General features: G+C 40.4%; 1 protein-coding gene and 1 long non-coding RNA gene across 6 annotated transcripts in view; one reads left to right on the top strand and one right to left on the bottom strand.

Annotated features, from left to right (window-relative positions):
• Positions 1–13,640, top strand: part of NUP133 (nucleoporin 133) — a 271,938-nt gene that overhangs the window by 190,668 nt on the left and 67,630 nt on the right. The window contains exon 20 of the mRNA XM_029594184.1: positions 4,213–4,371. Within this exon, the coding sequence (XP_029450044.1) occupies positions 4,213–4,371 (159 nt within the window). The remainder of the gene's footprint in view (positions 1–4,212; positions 4,372–13,640) is intronic.
• Positions 1–13,640, bottom strand: part of LOC115087249 — a 221,397-nt gene that overhangs the window by 138,146 nt on the left and 69,611 nt on the right. The window contains exon 4 of one of the 5 annotated variants that reach the window (XR_003855474.1): positions 733–2,368. The exons of 3 other annotated variants lie outside the window; for them this stretch is intronic. This is a non-coding gene — a long non-coding RNA (uncharacterized LOC115087249). Of the gene's footprint in view, positions 1–732; positions 2,369–10,707; positions 10,802–13,640 lie in introns of those variants that run through there. One more of the 5 variants, XR_003855475.1, reaches the window with a different exon arrangement.

Here is a 13,640-nt window from a genome sequence, read left to right on the forward strand (position 1 = left end):
GCTTAACAGTTGGATGAGCAGCCTAGTCACATGTCCTTGGATGCACATTTTTTATGCAGCCATTTTGGTCAAGTCATACGCATGGGTACTCTAGGCGTGAGGCTTTGGCAGTCTGCACACTTACAACTATGGTGCCTGAGGTGAAGAAGCCTAAGCGCTTAGGTATTTGGGCTGCATGCCACATCAAGCCATTCATCCAGAGCTTTCTTTAAGCGTGTGTCAGCATTGCCTGGATGCTTAGGAAGATTTACCTCCTTTTGATTTTGCTGGCAATGGTCCATCTCCTCAGCTGATGGGAGTGGACTTAGGGTGATATGACAAGGAGTTTCCCCTCCCTTGATCAATCCACCGGCTGAGTCGTCAGAGGACTGTCCATTCCATTCTCCCCCGTTGTGTTCTAGGTAGCTCAGCAGTTCCATGAAGATTCTCACAAAAGATAAGTGTGGACTTTGTTTTAACTTGATTTTATGAGTATTTAAAAAAATTATACTAAAAATTATAGTGAAAAACTGCATCACACAGTCTATCAAATTTTAGAACTATCTTGATCTCACGATTAGTCTGTTAGCATCAGATGGAACATTAGTCAACTAATATGTAGATGCAGTCTTGATGTGCTAAAATGAAAGTCACTAATAATCTTTGATACGTTACGGGTTTGTAATAACATTCTTAGGATTTCAATGAAATTCATATTTTATTTCTGTGGACAAAGTTAAAACATGACATCTTTCTGCAAGTTTTTGGGTTTTTTAAAATTCTTTATAACTTTTCTTAATTTACAAACCAATAATAAGTTCGTAACAGAAATAATAGATATTCACATATCTCATAAACAGCAATAAAATATAGATGTACATCAAGCAAAATTATATGTTATTAATATCTCTCTTTAGCCTAATCAATGATTCTATTTCCAAGGAGACTTAGAATATGGGAGTTATAACAAACTTCAAATTAAAAGAAAAATACAAGATAGATGGTTGCAGCAAACCTGCTTTACATTTATGTCTCTGGGGACGATGTAATTAGCTTTTTAGATTCTATAAACCTTGCTAATTGCTCTGATGTGAAAAAGATATTACATTCATCTCTCCTTTTTACTAAGCATTTACAAGGAAAACGTAATAAGAAAGAATATCCCAAAGCTATAACATCTTGTCTCATAACCAAAAACTTTTAACATCTCAGCTGAGTTTATAACGCTGTCTGGAAAAATCTTTACAGCTATATCATAATACTTTAAGGGGTACTTTCTAAAATATACTTTCATTATTTTATTTACATCAAATGTTGTAACTAGAGAGACCAATAGCATTCCTTTATCAATTACTAGTAACAGAGTTTTCAAGAAAATTTGTCAGGTCATTTTGGAACTGCCTGTTGGAATCTGTATTTGCATTTCTAGAAGGTGGCAAAAAGTGACAAGTATTCACCGCTGGCATATCTGAATCAGTAAATCCCAATATATCCTGTAGAAACTTTTTTAAGGTAATATACGGCATTTCTCCTACAATTCTCGGAAAGTTCAAAATTCGAAGATTTAAACTCTTAGCGTTATTCTCAAGCTCTAGCTAGAATTTCTCGGTCTTTAACCACAACAGCTTTAAATTCCTGAGTTTTCACATCTTTCTTTTCCAGTTCTGAGATCCTGTTAGTTGCCGCACATAGTTTAAGTTGCATTTTAGCAAGCTCTTGATGTTGTTTAACATTAGCTTGGTCCATTTTATAGTCAATTTCGACCTACAGCCTACTACCAAGTCCCAGAGGGCTTCCAAGGTCACAACAGGTGGTCGGCCCGGGACTCCGTCGGTCTCGCTATTTGCGCCACTTTCCCCCGTACCTGCCATGTTCCACAGTCCGGGCTCAGCCGCACTCACTCCGGGAGATTGATTGAGGCTCGATGGTACTCCTCCATTCTCTTCAGCTCTTTCAGTAAGTCCTGCAACTGGGCTTACCTCCACAGGTTTCAGATTTTGCAGTGTCTCGCCAACAGAGCTCAATTCTGCTTTGAGTCTGGATCCGGAAATGACATCACTTCCCAGTCCCTCGTTGGAGTTCTCCCCGTTCCTTCTCTGTGCAGGTGACCTTCTTAGATCAGGACTCAGCGATGCCTCCTCTGCTGGCACGAGAGGCTCTCCCCTGCCACTCTGCGCATCAGGCTCCTCGGCTCCTGGCTCTTCAGCAGGTACGGACATAAAGCACGTGATTTCCAATTGAATTGGTGAGGGTAACGGTTCCAATGGATATACCCTCACCTTGCCCTTATGTTTAGGAGGCATATTTCGAATAGCAAGAAAAAATTGGAAATTCTAGCGCCGATCTTATTAGCGTCCAGCATGCGCCACCATCTTGATCAGAAGTCTTTCTGCAAGTTTTTAATGCTAAATTACTATTTACTGAATTTAAGAGATTGGAAATGATAAAACAGTGAAATTAGCATTTGCAAAAGTATGGAACCCTTCTGGTTTATTCATTACTACTTTAAACATTTTTTTTTTAATAAAGACCCAAACAGTTGATTGACTCATTAGGTCTTCGGTTAGTCACATGAAGCCAGTTCCACAATTGAACAAATATTGTAACCCATCTAGCCACTCATGTTGTGATTGTTATTCTGGCAACAACAATGGGATCTTATAAGCAGCAGCTGTGTAAGCATTTGAAGATGCAGATAATTCATTCCTACTGAGCAGCAGAAGGCTATAAAAAATATTAAAATGTTTCCAGCTTGCAATTTCAAATGTTAGAAACGTTAAAAATGGAAGTTCCATGGAACTGTTGAAATCAAGGCAAGAAATGGAAGAGTAAAAAAAATCTTTGATAGCATTGCTCAAAAGCTGGTCAAATATGTAAAAGAGAATCTAGAGATCGCTGCAAACAAACTTTTGAAAAGTTTATCTGTCCACCCTACAGCATTACTTACACAACAATGATCTGCATGGGAGGGTTATCGGAAGGAAAACTCTTCTACAGGTACATCACAAAAGTCATTGTCTAAAATATACAAAATAAAACCTTGACACTTTGCAAAATTTGCACAATTTATTCTTCTCTTTCCATGAAGTACCTGCTAATTATTTCAGTATGTTGTGAATCTCTTCAGTCAATTTGAATGCTCTTAAGCCCAAATGAGGTACAACCTTTAAAAGTTATACCCCAACTCGTCCACTGAAAGAGAACTTTTAACCTAAAAAATGTGTTTATTTCCTACACAAAAAAATGCAGAAATTACTTGGTCTCCATGACTTTGTGATAAAACAGAAAAATGGGTCTTGTTTCAGGGCCTAGACAGAAGTATATAGTAATGTAGTAAATGAAGCCAGAAAAAGGTCCGATGGTTCATCCAGTCTGCCCAGCAAGCTTTTTTTTTTTTTTTTTTTAGGGTAGTATCTGCTACTCTATGCAGGCTATCCCCATGCCTTCTATTAAGGGTAGTGGGAACTAAAATACATTAAATCTTTAGATAAAAAAAAAAGAATGGAACAAACAAAGATATTGGATTCGTGACTGATGAGGTTTATTACCCTGTTCACAAGATTTCTGGCACCTGCTAAATATCTCTAATGAATGTTAATTCAGTTTCTTCCAGGAGTGATGAATGACCTCTACTATAGGAATTCCTGTCCCACAACATTGTTTAGATATAAAAGTATCATCCCTACAGCCCTATATTCCTTATTTCCTTCCTCTCCCAGTTCTACAACCTTGTTTTATTGTAACTTTTGCTTCCGTTGCACTTGTTAAAAGAACAGTTTTTGCACCCCCTGTTATATGTAAACCGGCATGATATGATCTTATCATGAATGCCGGTATAGAAAAACCTTAAATAAATAAATAAAATAAATATTCACACTTGAAGGAAAGGGCTTAGGTGGTCTCAAAGTTTTGTACTATAATCTTTAATGGTTTACATCCTGTTCATTCATGATTAGCCAGCCAGTGTTTTTCAGAATATCCACAATGAATGTGCATGAGGTACATTTGTAGGAAAATATACCTCATGTATGTACGTGTATATACATGTGGATATACAACCAGAGTACTAAGCAGTCCTTGAGGATCAGGTCAAGAATTACAACCTACAAAGCTCCCAGTTTTCTCCAGGACCAATATGACTACTAGAACAGTACACTAGAACCCAAGTAAAATCTTTCTGAGAAAGTGGTAATGCTGTAATCACTAATATGTGTGGTGTTGTGTGATCATTAGAACTTCTCAGACTTCTTGTTCCGTTGGTATCTGGAGAAAGGGAAGCGAGGAAAGCTTTTATCTCAACCCATCTCTCAACATGGACAGCTGGCTAGCTTTCTACAGGCTCATGAACACCTCAGCTGGCTACATGAAATCAATAGTCAAGATTTTGAAAAGGTAAGGAACATTAATGCTAAAGTCCATATCACCCTCTTCAATCTGCATTTTTCCTTGAATTTTCCTAGGTTTTCAGCTCGAGAACCTAGAAACAGCACAGTTCCTGTGAAAAGCCCCTGGGAGCGAGGGCAGTGTCCTTTTTTTTAATCCTAGCTGCTCCTTATGAATGTTGTTGAAGAATAGTGTTGACATTGTATATTAATTATGTATATTAATAGACGTAAACTGTTTTGACAAACATTTGTTGTAAAGAAGTATATAAATGTTTTAAAATAAATAAATGTCTCAAGGATTTTGATAACTGCATAATGCACACATGTAAAATGAGGGAGGATATGTCTGTGTTACCTAGGAAAGTAAAATGAAGAAGAAAGTCTTAACTGCCTGCTTCAGGGACTCTGTTTCAGTAGTTTCCCTACTGGGAAACTAGCCATGTAAGATCTTCTGTCCACCCCTCCCCCCCCATCCTAATAACCTTTGGAGAGTTCATCCAATTTCGAGTAGTGGCCAGTAACTGATTTCTTTGTTTATTTCCTATAGGGAAACAGGCCAGTTCTGCTGAAATCTTAGGGAACTTATTCTGCTAAGGGTTTTTAAAGCTGTTGACTTCAAGCATTATGAATTTAGTGCCTATGATTAAAGAAGATTGGGCAAAATGTGTTACAGATTATTTTTTGTTTTGTTTAATGGAGGTGTATGGTTTTTTAGCATACCAGGAAAACACAATTAGGGCTGTGCTGTGCTGTAGATAACACCTCTCTTATAGCTCATCAAAACATACAGTTCACATTCATAAAATTTTAAATAAGATTGTGGAGCAGTTTTTCAATTCAGGTAAACACAGCTTGCGTACCGGCAGGCTGCTGGTGCACACAACTTGCGCCTGCCCAGAGGCAGGCGCAAAAGGCAAGATAAACATTTTGGGGGGGTTAGATTAGGGCAGAGCTTTCCAAAGTGTGTGTCGCGACACTTTAGTGTGTCGCCTGCAGTTTGCCGGTGTGTCGCGCAAGCCTGGTGCACGTGACACACCGGCAAGTGGGAGCCAACGCGGCCGCCGGTGGACCTCATCCCACTGGCGGCTTAGTACTGAAGAATCGCTGTGCTGTGTGCCGGAGACACGCAGCAGGAAGATCGGCAAGGCCGTGGTGGAGCTCACGTCACCACGGCCAGAAGAAAAAGGTGACGTCTAAGCGTGCAGGTGCTCCTTCTCCTTCCTGCCCATGCGGCCCCGGAAGGAGCCGCATGGGCAGGAAGGGGGAGGAGCGTCGGCCACGTGCAGAAGAGGAGCAGCGTTGTTGCTGCCAGCTAAGAAGAGGAGGAGGAGGCCCGGTAGCAGGGTCCCCACCGCGGATCGGCCCGAGAAGAGCAGGGCCGCCGCTGCCGCATATCAGCCCGAGAAGAGCAGGGCGGCTGCTGCAGAGCCCATCCTGCAGCGACCCGTGAAGAGGAGACCCAGAGGTAAGAGAGAAGCTGAGGGCCCGTAGAGTGCGTGTATGCGATGAGTTGAGAGATTGTTTGCGTGTATGAGATGAGTTGAGAGATTGTGTGTGGGAATGAGGACCTGAATGTTTGCAGAGACAGCATGTGAGAGCCTGTGTGTGTGTGAGACAGCATGTGACAGTGAGAGCCTGTGCTTGAGCAAGACAGCATGTGGGAGTGAGAGAGAGCCTGTGTGTGTGAGTCTGACAGCATGTGCAAGAGAGAGACTGTGTATGAATGATTGTATGAGAGAGAGCATGTGACAGTGAGAGCCTGTGTGTGTGTGTGTGAGAGAGAGAAAGCATGTGAGAATGAGAACCTGACTGTATGTTTGAAGGAAGAAGATAGATGGAGAGAAAAGAAATAGAAAAAAAGACAATATGAAAGGAATTGGCAAAAAAATAATAAAGGGGGGGGGGGTGGAACAAAAAAGCCTGGGACCAACCGATTAGAAAACTAAGATCAGACAGCAAAGGTAAAAAAAAAAAAATAATAATAAATTACTTTTTACTGATTGGCACATGTAATCTTTGGTAATGTGCAAGAGTAGCACTTTCTCTATGCGGATCTCACACTGTACGAGATCAACTTGGAGGAAGTGGAAACCCACGGGGCCTGCACAGAGGAGGCAGCAGAATGGGCTTCAGTGCCAATAGCAATCAGCACCACCCCAGTAGCCATGATGTGTCCTACGAATGCGTCCTACGAATGTGTCCTACGAATGCCGGTATATAAAAATGTTAAATAAATAAAATAAAATAAATGTGGCATCAGTGACAGTGGCAGCAGAGGAATGAGAGAGGCTCCGAGGTTGCTGGCAAAAGAAAGAAAGGGGGTCTGCCTTTAGTGTGCATGTGTTTGAATGGGAGTCTGCCTGGGGGTGTATGTGTGTGAATGCATGTGTGCCTGCCTGAGGGTGTGTCTGTGTATGAGAATGTATGGGTGTCTTCCTGGGGTTTGTATGTGTGAGAAGAGGTGCCTGCCTGTGTGTGGTGTATGTGTGTGTGTGAGAATGAATTGATGCCTGCCTTGGGGGTCTGTGTGAGAATGAATGTGTGCATCCCTGGGGGATGGTGAGGGAGTGGTATGAAAATGAATGGGAGCCTGCCTGGGGGTCAGTTTCAGTGTGTGAGAATGACTGGGAGCTTGCCTGGGTGTGTGTGTGTGTGTATGTGAGGGAGCCAGAGAGAGTGAGAGCATGAGTGTGTATGAGAAAATCCAGGGGAGTAAGAGTTTGTGTGTGTGGGGGGGGGGGGGGGGGTGTGTGGAGGGGAAGAGAGTGTCTTAGAGCCTGAGAGTGTGTCAGTGTTTGTGAGAGCGAGAGGTTATGGTGGATATAAGAGCATGAATGTGTATGTATGTGACAGTGTATGTGTGAGAGAGAGAGGATAACCTCCTAATCCTTGACAATATCAGGGTGACTGGAAATCAAGAGCTCCAAAGTATGGACAGCAGGGGCTTTTTAAAATCCTTATTAGTTTTAATTATTGGGTGTTATTTGATAAATGTGCTGTTTTGAAATATTTTATTGGTGTTTGGGAAATTGTAAAAAATGTATATGATTTTAATTAATAGAAATTCTATTTATCAATAGTTTTAAAATATTCTTTTATTAGTTTGGTTTTACTATTATAACTGATGCTTTATGTTTCTTGATTTTATGTTTTATGAGGAATGGTGGTTCTGTTTTTCCATTGTTAATACACAGAGTCTGGCTTCTTGGGGTTTCCATTTCAGTTTTTGTCTAATTTGTGCTCCTTTATTTTGTATTCTGTATTTGGTGAGGGTCTGTCTCTGCTCTGTGTGTGTGACCATGATGAGAGATTCTGCTAGCATAGGGATCTACAGCAATCTGGTTTGTTTTGTTTCCTCAGTAGGTGGTGTATTGGTATTCTAGGACCCAGTGTAATATTTACCCTTGCTTTTTCACAGGTAGGGTTATTGTTGTTTGAGTCCTTGGTGTTATTACTGTTATGTTACGATGGGATTGCAGTATAGATTTTGAGTGTCTTTTTTTTTGCGAGGTTTTATTTTCATTCACAATGTGCCTGGCAGTGGAAGGTGTTTGTGCTGCTGTTACTGTGAGGTGACACCAGAATTTGAAAATATCTTTTAGTATGATGAGCTGTAAGGGAAACATCCAAGCTCCATTGTTTGGGGGAATTTCAGTGGATGCACAGAGTTACAGAACTGGAGGTGCAGGATTTATATTGACATTCTGTCCCTTCCTATAAATTCCAGACTTCACTCTCATAGCCATATAGAATTAGTTGAATGAGGCTATCAAATAATTATATAGTGTGAAACTGGCCAGCTTTTTAAAATTACGCAGAAGACCTTTTGGACTTTTTTATTAACATCAAATATTCAAAAGCTGTGTCCATCAAGCTCATATATCTCATTAAAGAGGTAAATTGAATAACACAATAACTTTGTTTTATTATTGTTACTCATTAATGTTATTGTTAAAATTTATCTTGGAATATTATATATATTTAATATAAATGAAAGGTTTTCACAAGATAGGTTGTGCTGTGAAACATTTTATTATGTATATATTTAAGGAAACATACATAAATTGTCGAAATACATTTCGTTCGTTTAACCTTTAACCTCTGGTTTGCTAGTAGATGAATTACTGTGTCCCGAAATTGTTTGTCTAAAAAGTGTGTCACCAACATGAAAAGTTTGGAAAGCTCTGGATTAGGGGAAGGGGTGGGAAGGTCAGGTTAGGGGGACGGCAACGGAGGAAGGCAGCGTGGCTCAGCATGCACAAGGTGCATAATTGTGCACCCCCTTGCGCGCGCCGACCCCGGATTTTATAACATGTGTGCGCATGTTATAAAATCGGGTATACATGTGCGAGCACCGGGTAGCGCCCACACATGTAGGCCGCACGCGCTTCTTTTAAAATCTACTCCTTAACCTGTCCAATGCAAACCTGAAATACTGTGATAATTGCATCTATCAATTCTTTACATATTTTAAATTAATTTTACAGAAGAGTATAGATTTAAATTCTGAGTTTTTGGATTCTCCAGTGATAATATGCTTGGGTGATTTTATAGCCTTCAAAGCAGCCGGTTTTACTTAGAATCAGGAACCAGTGCAGCAACAAATCTCTTATTAACAAGATTTGTAGCTGTAACAGATCACTTCTTTCCCTCCTAGACCCAGATTTAGACATAGGCAATTATCTAGGACACCAAATGTGTCCTAGATAAGAAAATGAGCAGTTCACAGACACAGTATCAAAGAGGCACTGCCTGTCTATTGGTGCCAAAATTTTAAATCCATCTCTGCTCCCTCCACCACAATTGGTCAGGGAGGACTATGATGGCAGATCTTTTCCTCAAATTCATGCCTTGTTTTCTCTGGCCAATCTAACAGCTGAGTTGTGGGCTCTCCTTTTGGGCTTTGACCAACATACCAAGACCTTCTCACTCAAGATCTACCTGCTGCTTTCCAATGTCAGGCACCAAGGCCCTTCCATCTTCCTAGTATACTATTGGAAGGTGATTTTCAAAGCAATTTATGCAGGTAAAAAGTATTTTACCTGTGTTAATCAGCTGTCTGAAAATTGCCTTCCCTTATTATGGCTATGTGGACTTTTGGCTATGTTGAGAGGGGATATTCCAGAGTGGTGGTGGGGGGGGGGGGGCAGTGTTTTAGTTCGGTTTAGGAAATGTATGCATATAGATGACATTTTCAAATCTTCGCGTACACTTTGACAGCAAAACTCTACTGACGAAAAAAGCAGGTGTAATTGACCGTGCTTATTTTGTCCCAACAGTTAATTCTGAAGAGTTCGAATGTACATTCCTTTTGAAGCATGGTGGAAAGTCCCCTGGCAAAAAATGTGCTCAGACTTTTCTCCAATGTGAACAATTAGAAAATTGCCCCCTGGTCACTCAAGTGTTGAGATTTGAGTTTCAGCTTCTCCATGTTAGGATTTCTTTCAGGATCCAGGATTGCAGTGGTGCACTACAAGTTATCTGATTCTGCTCATTTTGGGAAAATATGCTGTTTAGATACTGGACTATTTGAAGCAGCTGCTGTGCAAGCACTACAGAGAGAGACTGCAGACTATATGTACAGTCCGAGCTCACAGCTGTTATATGTAGCCTGTTACGCTAGAAAATGTTTGTCATTGCCCTTCACTGGTCCCACAATGCTGTGCCTTCTTTCCACCCCAGGAGCGCAGCAGTAAATACCACAGAGTTTGTATTGGCAGGAAGGATTGCAGTAAGATTTGTTGGGAATCAATATTTTCCTGATAGTGCCCAAAGCTCACCAGAGAGCAGCTGACTTCTGGGAGTGGGTGCTTCAGGGACATCAGTTTCAGAACAGGCATTAAACCAAAAAGAATAAAAGGGAATACGTGAATAATTATTAAAGGAGAGAATTTCCTTGGACAGTAGGATATTACCTAGGGCTGGTGTAGTTCAATAAGCTATAAATGTTTAAAGGATTTCTCCCAAATCAGAAGTAATTTTTACAGTCTTGCTTTTCTGTGTTTTTGTATAATAGATTGTAATTTGCCCAACATCATATTCTTTCTGGAGTTTAGGAACCTTATCTCATGATCATGTTTTTTTTTTTAAGCAGGTCAGCTTTCTAGTGAATGGATGGCATATCCTTCTTCCTTTTCACCCCTGGAATCTTCTCTAAAGAATCTAGTTTTTTGAAAGTAGACTTAGTTTTTGGGTACTTGCCAGGTTCTTATGGCCTGGATTGGCCACTGTTGGAAACAGGATGCTGGGCTTGATGGACCCTTGGTCTGACCCAGTATGGCATTTTCTTATGTTCTTATGTTCTTATGCTCCTACAGTAGATTTTGCAATAACTTACCTTTTCGAGCACTCACTGCTACACTTGAACAAATTTGGTACTTAAGGGGCTTTTGACCCTATTTCTACCAGGCTTAGCATTGCCACAGCTGCCAGAATTGCTGGAAACATGAGAGAAACAATGTTACTTATCTACTGTGGCTGCATCTGTACACAAACTGCTTGTGAGCAAGGCTGAATAAGGCCAAAGCACTGGATGATATCTCTGCAGTACACAAATTCCAGATATTAGAAATGTTTTTATTTAGTGGAAAGGAATACGACGAGTGAGGTTATCAAATTTGCGGATGATACACAATTATTCAGAGTAGTTAAATCACAAGTGGATTGTGATACATTACAGGAGGACCTTGCAAGACTGGAAGATTGGGCATCCAAATGGCAGGTGAAATTTAATGTGGACAAGTGCAAGGTGTTGCATATAGGGAAAAATAACCCTTTCTGTAGTTACATGATGTTAGGTTCCATATTAGGAGCTATTACCCAGGAAAAAGATCTAGGCATCATAGTGGATAATACTTTAAAATCGTCAGCTCAGTGTGCTGCAGCAGTCAAAAAAGCAAACAGAATGTTAGGAATTATTAGGAAGGGAATGGTTAATAAAACGGAATATGTCATAATGCCTCTGTATCGCTCCATGGTGAGACTGCACCTTGAATACTGTGTACAATTCTGGTCACCGCATCTCAAAAAAGATAAAGTTGCAATGGAGAAGGTACAGAGAAGGGCAACCAAAATGATAAAGGGGATGGAACAGCTCCCCTATGAGGAAAGGCTGAAGAGGTTAGGGCTGTTCAGCTTGGAGAAGAGACGGCTGAGGGGGGATATGATGAGAGGTCTTGAACGAGTAGATGTGAATCAGTTATTTACACTTTTGAATAATAGAAGGACTAGGGGGCATTCCACGAAGTTAGCAAGTAGCACATTTAAGACTAATCAGAGAAAATTCTTTTTCACTCAATGCACAATAAAGCTCTGGAATTTGTTTCCAGAGGATGTGGTTAGTGTAGCTGGGTTCAAAAAAGTTTTGGATAAGTTCTTGGAGGAGAAGTCCATTAATGGCTATTTATCAAGTTTACTTAGGGAATAGCCACTGCTATTAATTGCATCAGTAGCATGGGATCTTCTTAGTGTTTGGGTAATTGTCAGGTTCTTGTGGCCTGATTTGTTGGAAACAGGATGCTGGGCTTGATCGACCCTTGGTCTGACCCAGCATGGCAATTTCTTATGTTCTTAACATGGCTTGGGATTTGCAGAAAAGGTGATGTAGTAGTTCTTTATAAAAATTTTTATATATATATAAAATTGACTGAAAAGCAGGGAGCTTGAGGAAAGGGGGAGGCACTGTGAGCCGTATTGGAAAGGGGCGATGGCGATCCCATTTACACCAGGGTGGTCTGCAGACCTCCAACTCAGATGGAGGAACTGAATTGATCTGCTGACAACATCCAAAAAGTGAGAAAGAAGGGAGAGCTAGTGGTGGGAAATTTTAACCTGTCAGATATGAATTGAAGTAACCCATCTGTGGGCTTGGTTAGAAGTAGAGAGATCCCGGAATCCCTTCAAAAGGCTTTCTTCAGACCAATGGTGAGGAAAGGGGTGATGCTGGACTTGGTAATTATGAATGGAGACAGTGCCTCTAATGTCCAGATATGCACCCATTGAGCACCAGTAACTATCAGACAATATTGTTTAATATAACAGTCAAGATGGAGAGGAGTTACACAAAGCGGAAAGTCCTAGATTTCTAAGATACCAACTTTAGTACAATGAGGAAATACCTAAACGAGGCACTGGCAGGTTGGAAGGAGATGGGTGAAGTGGAAGAACATTCGGCTAAACTAAAAGATGCTATAGCAAGGGCAGCAGATCTTTATATCACAAAAGTTGTTAAAAGATAAAGAAAATGGGTTTAGTTGTCCAAAAAAGGTGGCTGAAAAAAAGTAAGAGCAAAAAGGTTAGCATTCAGAAAGTACAAAGGTTCATTTTGTTGACTATTGTTTATGCTTATGTTTAAATTGATTATGAATATCTAGTTGATGTACATCACTCAGTGTATCTGGGCAATTAAATCAAACATAAATAAATAAAAGAACATAGGAAAGAATATCTGGTAAAGCTGAAATAAGCAGGAAAAGAAGTCAGGATGGCCAAAAGTGCAAGTGGAAAAAACGACAGCAAAAGAGGTAAAGCAAAGCAACAAGACTTTTTTTTTTTCAAGTATGTCAAAGAAAGAATTGAGAGTATATAGAAACAGAAATGACGGCAGAGGAAGACCAAATGGCCCATCCAATCTGCCCAGCAAGCTTTCACACTTTTTTCTCTCTCTCACTCTCTCTCTCATACTTATCTGTTACTCTTGGCATTTAGTAACCTTTTGGTTCTACTTCCCTTCCACCCCCGCCATTAATGTAGAGAGCAATGCTGGAACTTCTTCTAAGTGAAGTATATAGTTTAGTTGGTATGGGGTAGTAACCACCGCAATAAACAAACTACTCCCACGCTTATTTGTTTACCCAGCCTGTACAATTTAGCCCTTGTTGGTTGTTATCTGAATATAAATCCTCCTTTCTTCATTCCCCCTGCCGTTGAAGCAGAGAGCTACTCTGGATATATATTGAAAGTGAAGTATCAGGCTTAATTGATTCAGGGTAGTAACTGCCGTAACAAGCAAGCTACACCCACGCTTATTTGTTTACCCAGACTGTGGAATTCAGTCCTTGGTTGTTGTCTGAATATAAATTCATCTTTTCTTCATTCACCCCTGCCATTGAAGCAGAGAGCTACACTGGATGTGCATTGAAAGTGAAGTATCAGGCTTGTTTGGTTTGGGTAGTAACCGCCATATCAAGCAAGCTACTCCCTGCTTTTTTGTGAATCCAAATCCTTTTATCTACATTTCCTCTTGCCGTTGAAGCATAGAGTACTTGCATTAACCAT

This window comes from Rhinatrema bivittatum, chromosome 3, assembly GCF_901001135.1.
Source record: "Rhinatrema bivittatum chromosome 3, aRhiBiv1.1, whole genome shotgun sequence".
Taxonomy (NCBI): Eukaryota; Metazoa; Chordata; class Amphibia; order Gymnophiona; family Rhinatrematidae; genus Rhinatrema; species Rhinatrema bivittatum.